General features: G+C 47.8%; 7 protein-coding genes across 7 annotated transcripts; 3 read left to right on the top strand and 4 right to left on the bottom strand.

Annotated features, from left to right (window-relative positions):
* Positions 1–594: 594 nt before the first annotated feature.
* BX661DRAFT_180120 (uncharacterized protein) lies at positions 595–2,079 on the bottom strand (the record flags this gene model as incomplete). The annotated part of the gene is given in 7 exon segments (XM_051535381.1): positions 595–776; positions 788–901; positions 1,000–1,036; positions 1,069–1,199; positions 1,286–1,321; positions 1,336–1,816; positions 2,072–2,079. 7 exon segments carry the CDS (start codon positions 2,077–2,079, stop codon positions 720–722), a joined length of 864 nt encoding a protein of 287 aa, XP_051392641.1. The 3' UTR covers positions 595–719.
* A 407-nt stretch (positions 2,080–2,486) lies between these two features.
* BX661DRAFT_180119 (P-loop containing nucleoside triphosphate hydrolase protein) lies at positions 2,487–4,903 on the top strand. The gene has a single exon (XM_051535380.1). It carries the CDS (start codon positions 2,598–2,600, stop codon positions 4,854–4,856), a length of 2,259 nt encoding a protein of 752 aa, XP_051392640.1. The 5' UTR covers positions 2,487–2,597; the 3' UTR covers positions 4,857–4,903.
* A 262-nt stretch (positions 4,904–5,165) lies between these two features.
* Positions 5,166–6,948, bottom strand: BX661DRAFT_223616 (Alpha/Beta hydrolase protein; the record flags this gene model as incomplete). Its single annotated transcript, XM_051538882.1, has 1 exon — positions 5,166–6,948. The coding sequence occupies exon 1, from the start codon at positions 6,828–6,830 to the stop codon at positions 5,166–5,168; it is 1,665 nt and encodes a 554-aa protein (XP_051392639.1). The 5' UTR covers positions 6,831–6,948.
* A 740-nt stretch (positions 6,949–7,688) lies between these two features.
* BX661DRAFT_180115 (uncharacterized protein) lies at positions 7,689–9,889 on the bottom strand. The gene has a single exon (XM_051535379.1). The coding sequence runs from the start codon at positions 9,694–9,696 to the stop codon at positions 7,816–7,818; it is 1,881 nt and encodes a 626-aa protein (XP_051392638.1). The 5' UTR covers positions 9,697–9,889; the 3' UTR covers positions 7,689–7,815.
* A 215-nt stretch (positions 9,890–10,104) lies between these two features.
* BX661DRAFT_180114 (WD40-repeat-containing domain protein) lies at positions 10,105–12,034 on the top strand. The gene has a single exon (XM_051535378.1). The coding sequence runs from the start codon at positions 10,194–10,196 to the stop codon at positions 12,024–12,026; it is 1,833 nt and encodes a 610-aa protein (XP_051392637.1). The 5' UTR covers positions 10,105–10,193; the 3' UTR covers positions 12,027–12,034.
* On the bottom strand, positions 12,035–12,636 carry BX661DRAFT_180113 (thioredoxin-like protein). The gene has a single exon (XM_051535377.1). The coding sequence runs from the start codon at positions 12,483–12,485 to the stop codon at positions 12,066–12,068; it is 420 nt and encodes a 139-aa protein (XP_051392636.1). The 5' UTR covers positions 12,486–12,636; the 3' UTR covers positions 12,035–12,065.
* A 1,038-nt stretch (positions 12,637–13,674) lies between these two features.
* BX661DRAFT_170006 (uncharacterized protein) lies at positions 13,675–14,895 on the top strand (the record flags this gene model as incomplete). The annotated part of the gene is made up of 2 exons (XM_051533579.1): positions 13,675–13,706; positions 13,851–14,895. The coding sequence occupies 2 exons, from the start codon at positions 13,675–13,677 to the stop codon at positions 14,893–14,895; spliced, it is 1,077 nt and encodes a 358-aa protein (XP_051392635.1).
* Between the last annotated feature and the right edge of the window lie 3,756 nt (positions 14,896–18,651).

Raw genomic sequence — 18,651 nt, 5'->3', positions numbered from 1 at the left:
TCCATATTGTATTCAAACCCTTACACTTTGCTGCCACTCACCAATGCCAATATTGAGCGCATAAACGGCGCTTAGAAACCGACGATCAATCATCGCCGCTCCTATAAAACATTAAACAGTATGTGGCTAGACTAAAGCTTTCAAACATTTCTTAGCAGATGGTGTTTTTCAGTCGTAGTTTTTTTTTACAATTGGAATGATTCTATGTAAAATGGCGCCTATCAAAAACGTATCCGCCTAAACGCATGCCTTCAAGGCCCTGTGTATTCTAACATTTGAAACAGCTGGCGCTCAGCTCGATAGCCCAGAATGTTCGATTATATTTTGACAAGCAAAAAAATCTTTGATATTCGAATAATATGCAAAAATAAAACAGCGCTGATCAAATTTTAAATATAAAGTTTTTAGGCCCAGACCAATACACTTGTTAGAAGAGGAAGAAAAGATCAACTTGTACATGTGTTTTAAAAATATAATTGGGTGCAACAGGTGCCTAGACCGACTGCTGTTTGATTGACAACACCAAATATCGTTTTTATTATGTGTGAGATTTCAAATCACTAAATGAAAGTACTAATTGAAGCACAATTGGCTGAATTGAGATCAGAACATGTGGCAGAAAAGCAAATATTGTATTCTATGGAGAGCAAGCATGACGTATTTTCGACTGCTTCTGATGAGCATTAAAGGCTCGTCAGAAGCAAAAAACTATCAAGTTGTCATATTGTGAGTTGGGATGGCTCAGTAGTCAGAGTTGCAGTGCCCACAGCCAAGTTCTGGCCCTGACTTGGCAGCAGACATCCTTGTTGGCATTGCTGTTTGCCATGTTTTGCGTCGCGACCACAGACATTTCCCGGCAAAATCCTGTATTAGTATCCTGGTTCTGCCGATAAAACGTCGCCTGGTGGTATATGGGCATTGTATTTGCTGGGCATGTGTGGCCTGCTGGCATGTGTGGCCTGCTGCGGCCGCGGCTTGAGCTCGATCGGCGTGTGTGACAAACTGAGCATTTTGGTTGTTCTGAAAGGTACATGGTCTAGATCCGTTTATCTGGTACTGTGCGCTGACAAGCCGTTGGCAGCGGAATCTTCAAATTGAAGGTCATGCATAGTATGATATGGACCAAGGCCTTCAGGGTAATGTGGGCTAAAGGTGGCCGGATTGATTGGCACTGGCATGCCAATGTTCTTGAACGACTGCTGTCAAGCACCGAGCCCGATGGCTCGCGAAATATGGTAGAGTCAAAATGGATATTAGACCGCGTAAAAGTCCGCCACATCCGAACCATCCACATCAGCCAGGTGCACCAGTTAAGCGTAAGCTGCCCTGAAACACCGTGCACGCCGTGGCTGCCGCAGCAATTGCTGTTTTGTCAACCTCGACGCCCATTTGCTGTTTGGGCGATCGGCCCTGCATGCATCTTCGGATATCTTCGCGATAAACATAGGCCATATTAGAAAGTGCAAAGGCCATGGCCAGCCACCAGGCGGCCATCAAACAGCTGACAATCTTTTCCGTGCGGTCGTGCATCAGTCTTTTGCAAAACTTTGGAATCGGCTCGTCTCTCGCCAAGGCGTGCTTTTGTACTATTGTCGCTACAGTGAACATGGCGCTGATTACCATTGTAACTATTGTTGACGCGGTGTTGAACGCCCCCACGAAGCTGCCGTTTCTGCGCATAAAGTCCGCATTGGTCCAGCTGCTTCCAAGCATTGCCAGGTTTACAAGCGACATGAGACCTATTGTCGCGTATGTTATGGCACGCAGCACCGGCCGCCGCTGCACTATAAACGCGTCGGCACCCTTCAGCGGTGACCTTGCCATAAATATAAGTGAACTGGATAATAAATGACAATAAAAATAAGTAATTGTGTGCTAACAACGACAAAAAATTAGAAATAAATACACATAGACACAACAAACAAGACCATTGATGTAACGTGCAAAAAGGCAGAAATAGGGATGCTACTAGCTTTTGTGTTAATATATTTTAGGAAAACATTCTTTTGCTTGTTTCATTTGCTAGTAAAGCTCCTCAACTGAGTACCATTATTTTTGAGATTGTTTTAACGATGCCATGCTTGACAACATGCTGTTCTCTCTATAGTCTCATATGCGTGCATATAAAAAGAGCATGGTACCTGAAAGTTTTATTTTTCAAAGTACCACTTGGTTTTTGTTTTGGAAGCACGCACTCATTCTTCCGCAAAACTCAATATCATTTTGCATACTTGTATACATCCCCCGCAATAATAAGCACCATCGTCAGGCCACAGCGTATAAATAAGCATCTCCTTCCCTTGGCGTACAAGGTGCTGCTTTAGTGACATTTGTCTGAGCATGGATTAAGACAAAAGACTGATCATGCAATCGCATTATGCCCAATTAAATTAAATATTATGCAATGCTAGCCAGCGTAAGCACCACTCTTCCTATCGAAAACAGCCCCCCACTGACGATAAAGATTTCGTCGATGTGGCTTTTGTTTTCTTTTGCATATTTCTAAAATTACTTTTGGTGTTTTTTTTGTTCTAGTCGACGAATTACACATTCAAATTCATACATATCTCATATTTTTTTAGCTGTGTGCTGAAGCGATGGCTGCTGTTTCTTGTCGCTCTGCTCACACTACAATCAAGCAAACACTTGGACACTATTATTATTTACAACAGCAACCACAGCAGCTGGGTTACAAACTTGTCGGTCGAAAGAGCAACTGCAACACGATGCTTCGTCAACATTACTGCCGTGCGGCACACGAGGCGTCGCCAGGGAGTGGACGCCAAAGCATCCAGGGAACTCGGTCACCGCAACTGATATTTTCCGGCAGACGGCCGTTGAGCCCAATCAACATGTCGACGCCGCTGCTTATTTCTCCAGTCACGCTCGGCAGCAATGGCAGGTACTATTCGACCATCCCGCCTCAGCGCCCAGAGTCGTCTCTGTCGGAGAGCAGTGAGCAGACCGTGCCAGTCGCGGCAGTGAGCCCCGCAGCTTCGAGCAACCCTGCAGCCGCTGTGACCGAGGCGGGCGTGGATCCCGAGGAGGCCAAGGGGGCCAAGAAGGTCAAAACAGGGCAGGCATGGATGCGGCTCCTGCGCTTGGCCAAGCCTGAGTACAAGCTTCTGAGCGGGGCAGTCGGCCTGCTGTTTGTGTCGTCGAGCGTGACAATGACCGTGCCCTTCTCGATGGGAAAGATCATAGATATGGTGACCAACGCGGGCGCGAGCATTCCGTTCGGCCTGTCGCTCGGTCAGTTGTTTGCCAGTATGAGCGTTGTCTTTGTCGTCGGTGCCATGGCCAATGCTGGGCGCGTCATGCTGATCCGCACGGCCGGCGAGCGCATGATTGCGCGCTTGCGGCGGGATATCTTTGATCGGGTCATGCACCAGGATATGAACTTTTTTGACCGCAATCGCACGGGCGATCTGGTCAGCCGGCTGAGTACAGACACGTCGATTGTCAGCAAAAGCATTACAAATAATGTATCTGATGGCTTGCGAGCCTCGATTTCGGCGGTTGCCGGGATCGCCATGATGCTGTATGTCAGCCCCAAGCTGACGGGAATTATGCTGGGCATCGTGCCGCCGATTGCGCTGTGGGCTGTGCTTTACGGAAAGTACATCAAGCGGTTGTCAAAGCAGACACAGGAGGCAGTGGGCGGCCTGACCAAAGTGTCAGAGGAGCGCATCAGTAACGTGCGCACTGTGCAGGCGTTCTCCCGCGAGGACCAGGAGGTCCGGCGGTACGACATCGAGGTGCAAAAGATCTTTAATCTTGCCAAGAAGGAGGCTATTGCAAGCGGCTTGTTTTTTGGCGGCAACGGTCTAGCGGGCAACCTGGCCATACTGGCGTTCTTGGGCTTTGGCGGGCGCATGGTGATGACGGGCGAGATTTCCATTGGCGAAATGACCTCAGTGATGCTGTACTCAGCATACGTCGGCTCGGCACTGTCGGGTCTCTCATCGTTCTACTCAGAGGTGATGAAGGGCGTGGGCGCAGGGTCACGGCTGTTCTACCTGCTTGACCGCACGCCGACGGTCGATCCCAACCCACAGGGCAAAGTGCTCGAGCAGTTCAGCGGCAAGGTCCAGTTTGAGAATGTCGATTTCCGCTATCCGACCAGACCCGACGTGCCAGTATTCCAGAACCTGAGTCTGGAGATCCAGCCTGGATCCCATGTAGCGATTGCCGGGCCCTCAGGAAAGGGAAAGAGCACGGTAACAGCGCTTCTGCTACGCTTCTACGACCCAACAGCTGGGCGCATTCTGGTCGACGGACATGATTTGCGTGACCTGCGCCTTAACAGCTGGCGTTCGCACATTGCGATGGTTCCGCAGGAACCAGCGCTGTTTGCCGGCACCATCCGTGATAACCTCCTGTACGGCAAGCCGCAGGCCAGCGACGAGCAGCTGATTGCGTCTCTGCAGATGGCCGATGCATGGCAGTTTGTCGAGCGGTTCCCCATGCAGATGGAGACGTATGTTGGCGAGCGCGGTGTGTCCCTGTCTGGTGGCCAAAAGCAGCGTATTGCCATTGCGCGCGCGCTGCTGGCTGTGCCGGATATTTTGATCCTGGACGAGGCCACCAGCGCTTTGGACGGCACTCGCGAAGCGCGCGTGCTTGAGGCTTTGCATGGCGCGTCGAGTGGGCTGCTGTACAAGGACGGTCGGCGCCTGACTGTGATTACGATTGCGCACCGTGCGAGCACACTGAAGCGTAGCGATGTTGTCTTTGTGTTTGGCGATAATGGCTCGGTTGAAGAGGTTGGACAGTACGATGAGCTGCTTAGCCGCGAGGGCGGGTACTTCCACCATCTTATGGCCGCCCAGGCAGCCGAACATAACACCAGCTAGATTATTTATTTATTTTACTTTATAGAATAGAATATAATATATTGTAAGAACATAAAAAAGTATATTGCCAGACTTTGCTGTATATTGTTGGTTGGTATCATCCCGGTGAACAACTTTTTTATTGCCAACGTGTGGAGCAGACGAATAGCCATTTACATTGAATAGCGCCGGTTTTCTATATAAAAACTGGATAGAAATCATATAACATCATGGATAGCGCACACACGATATAGAGCTTGGAAATTTACTTCATCATTTGTAAATTTAACAACCATAATTGCTAAAAAAAATTTAGACTATTTGTCCATATTAGCGGACCTTTTGGCTGGTAATAAACTGTGCCAACATGTACAAGGATGCCTGCGGCTGGTAGTACGGCACCTCATGGCCGGCCTCAAACACGCGCAGGAAGGTGAGATTTTCAGCAGACAAAACCTCTCCAGCACCAACCTTGTTCCCCGATTTTGTCGGCCAATTCCAGGGAGCAGAAATTGCACTTTTAAAGGCGCCCTTCCCGTGCCAGTTGAGCGCCCGTGCGACTGCCAGGTTACCGTGCCAGTTGCATATAAAATCAGCGTCGCCGCTGTACAGCAGCACGGGCATATGCTGGTTCAGAATGTACTGCAGCGAGGACAGTGCTGAGCGAGACATTTCGTCTGACGTGGAGCCGAAGCGGTCAAAAACCTCGTCCGAGCACTCCTCAAACCCAACTCCGCTCTGGGTGACGCCAATGGCATTGGTGAACTCGCGGGTGCGCAGGTATTCGACGTAGTCATCCGGCACCATGCGCGCCTGTGGGCGCACATCGTAAGCATTCACCATGTTGGTCCAGTTAAGCGCGCCGTTGCAGATGGTTTTGGCAGCCGCGCACTCTTTGCTGCTCCTCCATTTTTCGGGCTCCAGCCGCACGCACTTATCCATGCGCATGCCCAGGGAGCTTGTCGTTGGCGTGAATTCGCCGTAGCACTTGTTCATTTGCGCGGTGCACTGCGGCACAACGGTGCTTCGCAGGTGGGCGCATTGCTGGCGGCTGAACATTGGCGGGTAGTTTGACTGGCAGGCCATTGTGTGCGCCGACGAGGCCTGCAGGCGGTGGTCAAACATGCCATTCCCGATGCCGATGCCGCGCAGGGGCAGTGAGACGTAGCCGCGCTCTTGCAGGTCCGCAGAGGCGGAGACGTGCTTGTTCATGTGGATGAGATACTCGGTGAACACCGGGATGTAGCGGCCGGCGTACGACTCGCCAAACAAGTACACGTCCTTGATGCTAACCTCGCCGTTGGTCCGCGCGTCTTCGGTCAGCTTGGCGTATACTGCCTGCATGGTCCTCCAGGCGGTATCTGTTGCGCCCTCGGTCGAGCTGGGCATGGGTCCGTAGGAGAATCCGGTGCCGACAGGCTGATCGACAAACACAATATCCGCCACGTTGTTCCATGCCCACGGGTTTCTCTGCACCTCATGCGGCAGCGCCTTTCTCCTCTCGTCCGACATGGACGGATCAAACGTCGCGTTCTTCGGCACGTACATGCAGGGCCCGTTCTCCTGCCAATTGGCAATCTGGGAGCTGCAGCCTGGGCCTCCTGAAAACCAAAACACCAAAGGAACATTGTCCGTCGCAGCATTGAAGGTGGGTGACAGTCTTGCGCGCGATCCAAAGTACCAGAAAAACACATGCTTATCTTCCATGTCGATATACCCTGAGTACTGGCGCACCTGTGAGTCGCAGAGCCGTGGCTTTTGGAGTCGCATTGGCGGCGGGTTGCGCAATGTCGAATTGTTGACTGCCTCTGGGGTGCATTTGTCGTGGTCAGTTATGCGGATCTTCTGAGGTACTAGGTTGAGATCGTTGGTTCGGTATAACCGCATGTGAGCTGTGCTTGATACTCGGAAGCGCGCTTCTGCCGGATGCAACAAGAAGCAGCAGCTGATGCAGAGGATCAGAAATGTTACTCCTGACCAAGTAAACCCCTGCATTGTTTGCCTTATTTTTTATTGTGAAAATGTGTGAATGTGTAAGCGATATGACGATAATTTTAATATGAATGCGAAAAACATAGAGGAAGGACAGAAAAACAGAGGCATATCATAAAATGGCCAAATGAAATCTTCAAGCTGAAATGAGAATATATATGAAAGTTATTTTTTTTAGGACAGTGGCCCATTTTTTAAATTGAAAAGTTCGAGTTGCGCATTATCTGGGATTAGTGGAAAAGCACGCATGGGTTTTCTCTTTCAGCAGGTCTAAAAAATATTTTTTTTTTTGTGGAGAAGGCGAATACAATTTATAAGCCAAAATGACTTTGGAACATCACAACCTGTTGTGTAAAAAATATTTATTTATTAGTGCAAAGGGGTTAAAAAAAATGAGGAGGTTGACATGGCTGTATAGGTCTCAGACACGTATGAATGTCTGGGCAATTATGTCAATATAAATGTATATATAATCTTTTTTGTGTGGGGGGTTGGTGATTAAGAAGATGAAAGTGGTTGACCGAGAGCAAAATTAATATTTAAATTTTTTAAAGCAAGCTAAAATGTGTTTTGCCGATACCAAAGTTGATCCGTTCGACCGCTGGTGGTCCTTAATAGAAAGTGCAACGGGGCACACTTCGAAACAAGAGCCATTCCCTGCAGTGCCTTGCAGTCCATTTTTTTCTGCTTTCTGTAAGCCAAAGCAACCAAAAACCCCAAAAAAGCAATCGCTCCACATGGACGCATGGACTGCATGATTTGTAATCCGGGGAATAGAAAAAAGTGGCCTTTTTCAAACAAGCAACGGCAATGTGTTCTCTAGCAGCAAGAAAAATGACCAAGAAGCAAAACTGGCAAGATCCAATTGGTGCTCATTCCATACAAAAAGTTTCCAACAGATACAGTCAATAGTCGCCACTACGACCTGCCTCTCGCATAAATAAAAAACCACCCCCACCCTAGCACAAAACGACTCTTTTCCCAATTCTCAACGATTGCGGCGACTCTTTCTTTTCAAAGACGCGTGCTCTGCAGATGGCTTTGAATTCGCAGCAGCAGCAGCAGCAGCACCCTTGCCCGAACGAGACGGCGGCACAGCGGGCTTCGCCAAGAGCTTCACCAACGGTTTTGTCGAAACTGTCGACTTGATCGACGACGACGACGACGCAGACGCTGGCATGGACATGCGCGACGCACCGCCAAATGTTTTGCGCTTGATCTCGCGCAAATAATTAATCAGGGGAGTCGCCGCATCTGCATCCGCGCCAGAGCCATTTGCCGCAGTGGCGGACTTTGCCGCTGCCGCCGCAGCATACGACAGATGCACCAAGGTAGGCTTGACCTCTTCGCCCTCGGCCTTTGGTGGTAGGGGGTTGAGAAAGGCCAGAAAGTCCGGATCAGTGTCCAAGGTGCCTGCCAAAGGATCCGCTGCGGCATTGGATTGGTCGAACGACCAGGGTGCGTACTGAAAGGCCGCCAACTCGACCTGGGCCCTAGACACCGATCCATTTTTGGCGAATGCATGGCCATGGTAGTGGCGGAAAAAATGGTCAACTTCGGCAGGCGTCGCAAAGACTATCTCTGCGTGGGAAGGGTCCGTCGGCTTGGCCCTGCTACGATGCTGCTTTCCCGGCGAAAACCGGCGCCAGTATGGCGGCGCGTCGAGACGCTGCAGGGCAGGGCTGTCATAAACATCGACGGTGATCGAACTGGTTGGCGCAAGGCCCATACATGGAAGGGGCACAGAAGACTCGGTGGTGGGTTCCTCAGAAGGTCCCTCTGTGGCATCCTCAGAGGGCGTAATGGCGTCGCTGTCAATGGTTTTCTCCTCGCTGCTGCTGATATCGCCGGCTGGCGCAGTGGCGCGCAGGATTTCACGCTGCCTCTGCGTGGTCGTACCTGCATCTGCTGGGTCAAACCAAGGCAACGCGGGCTCGACAGTCTTCCAAAACACATGTTCGGGGAGATCAGCTGGCAGCCAGCGCACGCAGACCTTGGTAGAAAGCCTACCAGAAGGCAGAGCAGAAGTAGGAACATGCTTAATCTCTGCGCCCTGGGCAACCTGGGTGGGCTGAGCGTCATCAGTGGTTTGAATTGTCTGAGAGCCCTGTCCCTTCCGAGTGTTCAAAGTTGATTGGAACTGTTTAAAACCCGGTGTGTTCTGTGCCTTCGGATCCTGCTGCTGCACTCTTGGTGGCCTCGGATTCTGCTTGGGCTGCTGCTGCTTAGCCTTGGGCTGCATAGCCTGAAGAGGCGACGGCGCGCGAGACGCACCGCGAGAGGGCCCACGAGACGAGGGTGGATTGGGTCTAGCATCTCTCTTGTTGTTATTTGGCTGCACTGGGTTCCTCTGTGCGCGCGATTGATCCTTCGAGGCATCAGGCTGCCTATGTCTGGCATTGACAGGCGGTCTTGTTGACGTAGTGGGAGTAGCTGTAGTTGAAGGTGCAGGTGCAACAGCCGGCGTGGATGTGGCTGCTGCGGGCTTTGGCTTTGGTCTGGATCTCCGTTTCGAGGCGCTGGCCGGCAACGGCGCTGATCGATCCGCAGTATCCATAGGCGTACCCTTTCCCTTAGCCACAGCCGCAGGTGCCGTTGCTGTTGTTGCTGGTGACGCCAGCCTGCGTGTATCCGCGGGTCCTGACGAACCCTTGACCTTTTGCAGTGCAGTCCTTGGAGTGGGCTTATTCTGAACAACTGCTGCTGCAGCTGGCAACGGCGATTGCTGTTGCTGTTGGGGTGCTGCCGCTGCTGCCGGCTGAGATTTTGGGCGCCTGCTACGCTTGGGCCTACTCGATGGCTGAGCAGCATTGGCATTGTCTGACAGAGGAGGCTTGTTATCCTGCTGATGTTTCTTTGGTTCGTCCATTATTCCTCCTTTTTTGTTTATTGAAGATATTCAGTCGTGGAATGGAATATAGGGCATGTGCGTGTGTCTGCGTGTCTGTAGAGCGTTCAATTGGAAGGGAATTAAAAAGGAAGTTGGTAATTAATTAACAGAAAAAAGAACGACGAAATGCAACGACAAAAAAAATTGGGAAAGAGATTTGAAACACTTTGTTGGCCTGCCCTTCAGGATTTGGCAACCCGAAAGCTGTTGAACTCATTACAACTATATTCCGGCTCGTGGCTCGGTGCGAGCTGTTTATGTTAAAAGTTTTTAATCAACTGATCCTGATCCGCTCAATGCCAAAACTCGGTTGAAGCCCAATAAATTTTTCTTTTTTCATTCACTTTTTTTTCTTCTACAAGTTGATCTTGACAAGCGTGCCACACAATTTTTTTTACCTGTGCTCTAACCTTTTTGTTAGTTTGTTTAACCTCATTATTACTATAAACCCACATTTTCTTTCATAATTAAAAAAAATGTTTTCAGCAGAGAAAGCTGCCAGCCAGAAGGCCAAGGAGTTAGGCATACAAAACACACCTCGGAAAAGTGCCATGGCGGACAACGACAACGACAACGAGAGCGACAACGAGCGGGCCCCCCGGACGCTTCGCGAAGCAACAGCCAAAGCCGACACCAAAAAAGGCAACAATAAGGACAGCAAAAAGGACAACAACAAAAGAGCAAAGCCAGAAGAAACCGCCGAGCCCGATGCCATCGAGAAGCGGGTGCTCGAGCAGGCCAAAAAGTATCAGCGCGGAGGATCGAGCACAAAAAGCAACAGCACAGAGAAGACACCCCAGCAGGTGAAGAGTAAGAAGGCGGCGTCCAAGATCCAGCATGAGCAACGGCGACGCGAAGAGGCGGCGTTGGCGGCAGCCAGGAGCGAGATGCTTCTGACGGAGGATGCTGGTTTTCTGGAGGCCGAAGGCATGGAGAGGACATACAAGATTACGCAAAAGCAGCTGGCACCCAACCTCGATCTCAGCAGTGCCACCAAGATCTTTGATCTGAAGCTGCCTGACTTTGGCCCGTACTCTATGCAGTACTCGGCCAACGGCCGGAACCTACTGCTGGGCGGACGCAAGGGCCATTTGGCCACGATGGACTGGCGCAATGGGCGGCTGGGCTGCGAACTGCACGTGCGCGAGACCGTTCGCGACGTCTGTTGGCTGCACAATGAGAGCCTTTTTGCCGTGGCGCAGAAGAAGCACGTCTACATCTACGACCATTCGGGCGCCGAGGTGCACTGCCTGCGTAAGCATGTTGAGCCCACGGCGCTGGGCTTCCTGCCGTTCCACTTTTTGCTGGCGTCGACGGGGATGACCGGGCAGGTGGTTTTCCAGGACATCACCGAGGGCGGGGTCGTCGGCGAGCACCGGCCTGGGTATGGGCCCAACCACGTGCTGCGCGTCAACCCACACAATGCCGTTGTGCACGTCGGCCACGGCAACGGAACAGTGACGCTGTGGGCGCCGCAGCAGCAGAAGCCGTTGGCCAAGCTGCTCTGCCATCGCGGCCCGCTACAGGCCATGGCTATTGATCGCAGCGGCACGTATATGGCGACCAGCGGGCTGGACGGCCGCGTAAAGGTATGGGATGTGCGCACGTTCCGCCAGCTGCACGACTACCAGACCATGCGGCCGGCGCAGTCGCTGGATATCAGCCAGCGCGGGCTTTTGGCTGCTGCCTGGGGCCCTCACGTCAGCATCTGGAAGGACGCGCTGGCGACGAGGGTTGACAAGCCCTACATGACGCAGCTTGTGCCCGGTGCGACGCTGAGCTCGGTGCGCTTTGTGCCCTACGATGATGTCCTCGGCTACGGCCACTCGGACGGCGTGTCCTCGATGGTCGTGCCTGGCGCTGGCGAGCCCAACTTTGACGCCTATGTGGCCAACCCCTACCAGACCACGAAGCAGAGACAGGAGACCGAGGTCAAGCAGCTGCTGGACAAGCTGGCGCCCGAGACCATCCAGCTCGACCCCACGTTCATTGGCCGCCTGGACCCGCGCAGCAAGGCGCAGATGGACCATACGCAGCTGGAGGAGCAGCGGTCCAAGTACGCCGCAGACAAGGCGGCCGGCCGCTACTTGGACAACGAGGTCAAGAACAAGATGAAGGGCCGCAACTCTACGGCCAAGCGTTTTGCTCGCAAGCGCCAGTCCAACATCACCGACCTCAAGAAGCTGCAGGATATGGAGCGCATGGACCGCGAGCTGCGCGAGGCCGCAGAGAGGGCCCGCCCGGTGCCCGAGGCCGAGAAGGGCGCGCTGGGCAAGTTCTTCACAGACAAGCGCAACGAGCGCAAGTAAACCACGTATCTCATTTTATTTATAAATCAAAAACAACCTTTACTTTTCCTTCTCCAGCTCTTCTACAAACTTCTTGATCACTGCTGGCGTCTGCATGCCAATGAAGGCTGACACGGGCTCTCCCTTGTGGAATGCCATGACAGTCGGCAGCGAGGCGATGCTGTAGTCGCGCGCCAAATCCAAGTTCTCGTCGATGTTGATCTTGGCCAGCTTGACTTTGCCGCTCTCCTCAACCGCAGCTGCCAGGATGGGCGCCAGCATTTTGCACGGCTTGCACCAGTCGGCGTAAAAGTCCACGACTACAGGCTGCTCAGACTTAAGGACATCCTTTTCGAATTCCGCTGTCGTTGTTTCGAAAACACGGCCTGACGTATAGTGCCTCTGCCTGAGGCTGCGTGCCAACATGCTCAGCGGACGCCATGATGTTTTTGCACCTGTAGTAGCAAAGGAAAGTAGCATTTTTATTGGCTTTATTTTATTTTACAATTCGCGTCGAGAATTCGTAAGAGAGGGAAAAATAGAAAATAGAAAATACCAAGAACAGGTTGTAATAGATATTTGCTACTTTTCAAACCTTATCTCTAAACGAGGGGAAAGAAAATAAAAAATTTAATACTTGGCCTTAAGGGTTCAAAATCCAAGCGTTAAAAGCCGTCTAGTTTAACTGGCCAATAGGGATCGCTCGAGGAAAAGGAGTGCTTTTATTTTTTCTCAGCGACCCTTGCACATGATTCCTTTCTACATTTTATGGATTTGCCTTTTTTCCACACACTTTGTGACAAAGACCAAGTCTTTATATAAAAGGCTCGGCATTTCCTTTGAGAAGATACAAAAAATTCCTTTATTATTATAGCGCCCAAGCCTTTTTCAATTAAAGCTGCAAAGTAAAATTTTATTTTTAACATGCCGCTTATATATTTTTTTAAAAAAAAACCGCCCAGCCAGCAAAAAAATAAGCGAACAAAAAAATAAAGAATGTCATGGATTTTATTTTTTGTGCCCTTTTATTGAGGCTGTGGAATTTCTTTCATAGAATTACATATAAAGCGGTGCCCCTGCGTCCCGACCATTTTTTATTTTTATTATCCACATCACGCTCACAACATTCATTTTACATCTTCATCTAAATACTCACTTTTTGCACTACCTTTTTTGCACTCATTTCCACACAGCATTAATATAATATCACTTCTTTTTTAAGTTCCAAATTAACAAAGCTTTATCCCATCAACTGCACGCGCTCATTCACCCGCTTTCTTTAATCTTTTTCAACTTGTATTGACCACGTTTAAAAAACCCGAATCTATTTTTTTGCATCTTTGCATCTTTTTTTGCTCTTCAGCCCACACTTTAACCAACTTTAACTTTTTTCGTTCCAGCACGACAATGAAAAAGGGATATTTCTCAAGAAGGATTTTCGTCACCGGATACCCGGGAGCCGTCACGCATGGAGAGCTCATGACTCAGTTTGAAGAGTACGCTATCACATCGATTTGACATTAATTTTGCTTTGTTCTGAACTGCATTGTATTGCATTTGCTTATGTTGGATTGAACACCAAAATTAGACTTTAATCTAACCAATATACTTCCACACTTATTCATATTTGTTCTATCTAATTAGGTTTGGAAGAATTGTCGGCACAAAAATGATAATGGCCAACGGACTTGACGAATTTCCGTAAGTATTTTTCTATTGATTTGTAACGCGGAAACCGCACACATACAATGAGTCATTGCAAAATGCAATTAATGGCGTATATATAAAAACATATGGTTCCTAATGATACACGCACATAAACAATCATTTGTATATTAATTGTAGATATTCATTCATCGAGTTCAACACATCTATCGATGCCACCAGTGCTCGCAACAAAATGCACCATGCGCTTGTTCGTGGACAACGTCTGGAAGTGCACTTTGATTCCAGAATACCACCCCAATTCCGCCCCCACCTCGATGATCTTAAGGATTTCGTAGAGCCGTCTCGCACTCCTCCTCACCAATCGCGAATTTCGCTGCCTCAACAAGTGAGAAGATCAAGCCAAGAAAGCATCGGCAACGAATCAGTCGCCGCCGGGCCGAGTCCGCAATCATCCCCGGACCGCGCTGAATTCCGCCGCCCCACATACCCGATTGACCGCCGCCCAACCACAGAATCGCATAAATTTGCTGGGGGGCCTCCAGAATCCCGCGGTCGCTACGAGTCCGGCGGTTACCAAGGCTCCAGTGAGCGTCGTTGGCTTTCTAGCACCCATGAACGCGCAACAAGTGGGCCTACACGCCACCAACGGCCTTACTCCCGTGACAGGGCAACATTAAGCGGTGGCCCCACGCACTACCAAAAAAGACCGTACACTCGCGAAAAACCAACATATCGGCCAAGCGAGTACCAACGCAATGGCCCTCCTTCTCAGTACGGCCACCCACGCAACAGCCGTAACGCCCCTCCTACGGCACGCCAATTGTACCGCGAAGACTACCCTGCTCGTGAACGGCGTTATGAAGAGGAAGACCACCAAGTATCCTACAATGACTACCCTAAAGAACGCAGTCACTCACCGGAATACCGTCGTCGCGGAGAAGAAGAACACCGCAGACCCGAAAGTCCTGAAAGTGGCAATGGGTACCAGAGTGGTGAAGAATATGGTAATATGACACCACCCAGAGACAAAGAAAGATCACCTTCTGTGTCACCAAAGGTTGAAAGAGTCAATTCACAAACCAGCACAGACTTATATAAAGACGGTGGCAAATGGCAGAACAGCAACAACAGCAGCCCAAGAGATGCCAAAAAAAGGGACGACCATAATGATGACACGTTATTCATTTCTCCCGAAGTCCGTCCCAGAAGCGATATAGAATAATTTATAGTATGTCTTTTTTCGCTCGTATTAGTTATTTTCTTTTCTTTTCCGTTTTTATCCTATGTATTTTTGTTTAATTTATGTTTAATTTTATTATGAGCTTGAAAAATTGATGTGATCATAATATTGTAAATACGATTTAATATTTATCTGGTCATATATGCCACAGCTTAGATACATGGCTTTGCATGTTGCCTTACTGAGATTAATTGATTACGCGCGTGGCAATTAAGAAATGATGATAAGTTTTTATTATAGTTTATTTATATGCCAAGTAGAGCATATAAGGAGTGACTGTTGGGCAGCCAGGAATTGTTCTTGGACAAAATAAATATCCTTTTTGATTTATACCCCTTTGTAACATATATCTTCTATTTTTGTTATCCTATTACAATGAATGAGAAGAGGCGTAGCGTGCGAATGGTTAACGTGTGAGTTAGCCGCAAGCATATATACAAGCCGTACAAACAGCAACATCTGCTGAGAGGAGCAAAGCCATTATTGGAAATCGATTATTGCTTGGACTTGCCAATTAAAATTTTGATTAGTGCAGCATTGATGGGAAAACGGTGGCATATATTTATTGACATTCCATTCATGTGTTGAGATGAATTGAATTATTTTGCATGCAAATTTTTAACTACTCAATTTTTGTAGTGATAAAATTGCATTTAGGGAAGCCTCTATCCTTATAATTAATTTTCTTCTCTCTTGATATAACTCCCCTATTTTACACCAAAACACGACGCAATATGGCATATACTTATTGTTTGTGTTGCTAAACAGTCAAGACTGGTTAATCAGTTGATCGCCATCAACCAATAAGTCACACAGTGACCAAAGAAATATGCTTTCTACTCTTTACCTTTCACAGTGCATAGCACTTATTTATTAAGTATATTTTATATCATTATAGTTCATCTACACGTTCATAGAACGTTCCTATATTCCAACACATTCGCTTGGAATTGCGATTGGTATTGGAGAGCATTGCAGCAAAAAGCTGTTGCAGCAAAAAAATGCTTTAGCCTTTTGTTAAGAAAAACAGGGGATATTGGAGAGTGTACAGCTAATGATACATTCAATTAGGAGTTATTCGTTAGGATCGAGATGGGCATATTCATTGTGTAGATAATCTATGGCCCCATTTATACAGCCTGTTCTACAAAAACACATCTAGTGCAGCTCAAAAATAGCAACTTTAATGTAATGTTGCACAGCCTGAAGACATGGAAGTAGATCTTGAGGTTGAGGATCGTGAAACAGGTTTCCACCTACATGCCGATTGATAGGACACCAATTGTATCATGCAGGCGTAAATTAGGGAGGCATTACATTGATGCCCAAACATGCTCCCCATCTTGAAATGCACACGCATGAGCGCATACACATACACGCAAAAACCACAACATTGACTTGCCAAGATACCGGTCTGCTCACAGAAGAACAAGTTCTTGCCAACGGAGTGCACAACTGGCGAAGTGCACAACACGGGCAATGAGATACATATATAAGATGAGGCCGGCTCTAGTAGTATTTTAAAAACATTAGTAATAAAACCTTTTATAAAATCACTCCTACCTTTTAACACTAGACAACTAGTGCTTCTCACACCCCCTCTTACTATAACAATACAGCCACATTGTTTGTATGCCTGCTGTCATCTCTTATTTTATTGTTATTTTTACCAACGCTCTCTTATCAACTAAACAGCAAACTAAGCACAACGCAGATTAACATGGACAAGTGCCCAATAGTTGTACATGTATTCGTGTTCGATGGCTGTTGCACATGATCAACTAAAACACAGACTAAATCAGCGGCTGCAAAAGTGCATGCAAACTAAAATTATGAAATTTAATATTCTAATACTATCTGATTTTTTCGAGCGATATTTACAAAATTCATTCTCTTGGCTTTTTAAGTCTAATTTTTGTAATTAAATTTTCAATGGGAATTTCGGGTGTGGTATGTACAGTGGTTTTATTTTCTGCCATGATGGATGGCAGAGACAAAAATTAGCACAATTAAAATTAAAGTGCCATCTAAAAAGCACCGCTGCACAAATGATAGCTGTTTAAAGCTCATAAAGCTTCGAATGCAAAATGTCGTTGGACGCTTGGAGATACTTGCAACTGGTTGTCATGTCTTTGGGTTTGGTACATGCGCTACTCTTTCTAGCCATGCCCGTGTTGTGATTTTGTGAGGAGCCCATCCAGACGCTGGCAATCCGGAGAAGGTACATGGGTAAACCCCACCCTCCTCCCATTCCGCTGCCTCTGATTTCAGGTCTTAGGCGTGTCACCAGCCGGATTCATATTGAACAAATGTTCTGTGGGCCCCCGTATATACCACAGTTACGGGTCTTACGGAATGGAACCGGCCCGATTTTTATTATAAGGGTGTTCTTTAGGTTCCCTTATATACCCAGACATCCCAGACATAACATTGATGAGACCAGTTGCAGATATCTTACCAAGTGTTTACTAGACACACATTATTTTTTGTGATGCACAAATGAGCATGGCTGTGGCAGACGGCGGATATAATATATGGACCAATGTAGTGCAATGGATGACGCTGGGCGAAAACTGTTGTATGTGTGCGATCCCCTCCCACAAAAGTTTTGTATTGTGAACCGATAATCCATGATGAAGTCGAAGTTGATGCTGCTGTGTGTGTGCGTGTGTATTGTAGTCGTGATGTCGTAATGCTAGGGAAATATGTGTGCGTATTAGAAAAAGGTGGTAGTATTTTAGAGGAAGTGGTGGTTGTTGGGAGAGAAATAGGGAACCAAAAATATCTTGAAAACTGGGCGCTCCTTTTATATGAAATAAGACATGCGAATAAATGGAGAAAGGCAGTAAATAAGCCCTGCCAATTGAAAAAAAGATAGAAAAATGAAAAATGCAGTGGGTTCTAAGGTTTGCCAGCCTGAAATATGTTTTGCACTCTTTCTGTGCACCAATAGGCTTGCTTCGGGTAATGAAACACCTCGAAACTGTCAAAAATGGCATCAGCATAAGCGTCGGCGCGCACAACAGCAGTGGCAGTAATGGCAACCAGGGCAAGAGTGGTGAATGAGAAGAGCTGCATGTTGAAAATGATGGTTGCTGGTAAATAAAATAAAGATGTTTGCAGTTGTGAGTAAAAAAAGGAGCAAGAGTGCTTAAAGAACTACCAACTGAAGATTCGAGAAACCATGTCTTATTTATACATGGGATTTTTAGCAATAATGGAAGCAGCATCCTGTACATGTCATTGCTGGAAATGATTCATCATTTTGTGAACATGCTTTTAAAGCACTGACATCCAATGCTATTCAAACCAGTGTGTGAATTGACTTCAGATATGTCACAGTTAAGTATTGGTTGATGGCGATCAACTGATTAACCAGTCTTGGCTGTTTAGCAATACAAACAATAAGCCACACAGTGACCAAAGCGATATGCTTTTCTACTCTTCACCTTTTACAGTGCATAGCACTTATTTATTAAATATATTTTATATATTTTATATCATTATAGTTCATCTACACGTTCATAGAACGTTTCCTATATTCCAACAATACTTTATTGCCAGTCGTGCAGCTAATTCACATTGTGCATTGTTTTAATGTGCAAATATTTAGCATAAAATGACAAGACAATACTATTCATGTATCAATGGTGCTATTTTTGTAAAAAAATGCGTTGCACTCACAAACTACATTAACTTTTGCAGAGTAATCAAAATGTATGTTGGCCAACATATTAT

The sequence above is a fragment of the Kickxella alabastrina genome, assembly GCF_025024165.1.
Source record: "Kickxella alabastrina strain RSA 675 chromosome Unknown BX661scaffold_7, whole genome shotgun sequence".
In the NCBI taxonomy this organism is placed as follows: Eukaryota; Fungi; Kickxellomycota; class Kickxellomycetes; order Kickxellales; family Kickxellaceae; genus Kickxella; species Kickxella alabastrina.
This window is presented reverse-complemented; position numbering and strand designations above follow the sequence as displayed.

Excerpts from the sequence above, each read along its gene's own strand:
- BX661DRAFT_180119 (XM_051535380.1), top strand. The coding sequence starts at position 2,598 with ATGGCTGCTGTTTCTTGTCGCTCTGCTCACACTACAATCAAGCAAACA.
- BX661DRAFT_180115 (XM_051535379.1), bottom strand. The coding sequence starts at position 9,696 with ATGGACGAACCAAAGAAACATCAGCAGGATAACAAGCCTCCTCTGTCA.
- BX661DRAFT_180114 (XM_051535378.1), top strand. The coding sequence starts at position 10,194 with ATGTTTTCAGCAGAGAAAGCTGCCAGCCAGAAGGCCAAGGAGTTAGGC.
- BX661DRAFT_180113 (XM_051535377.1), bottom strand. The coding sequence starts at position 12,485 with ATGCTACTTTCCTTTGCTACTACAGGTGCAAAAACATCATGGCGTCCG.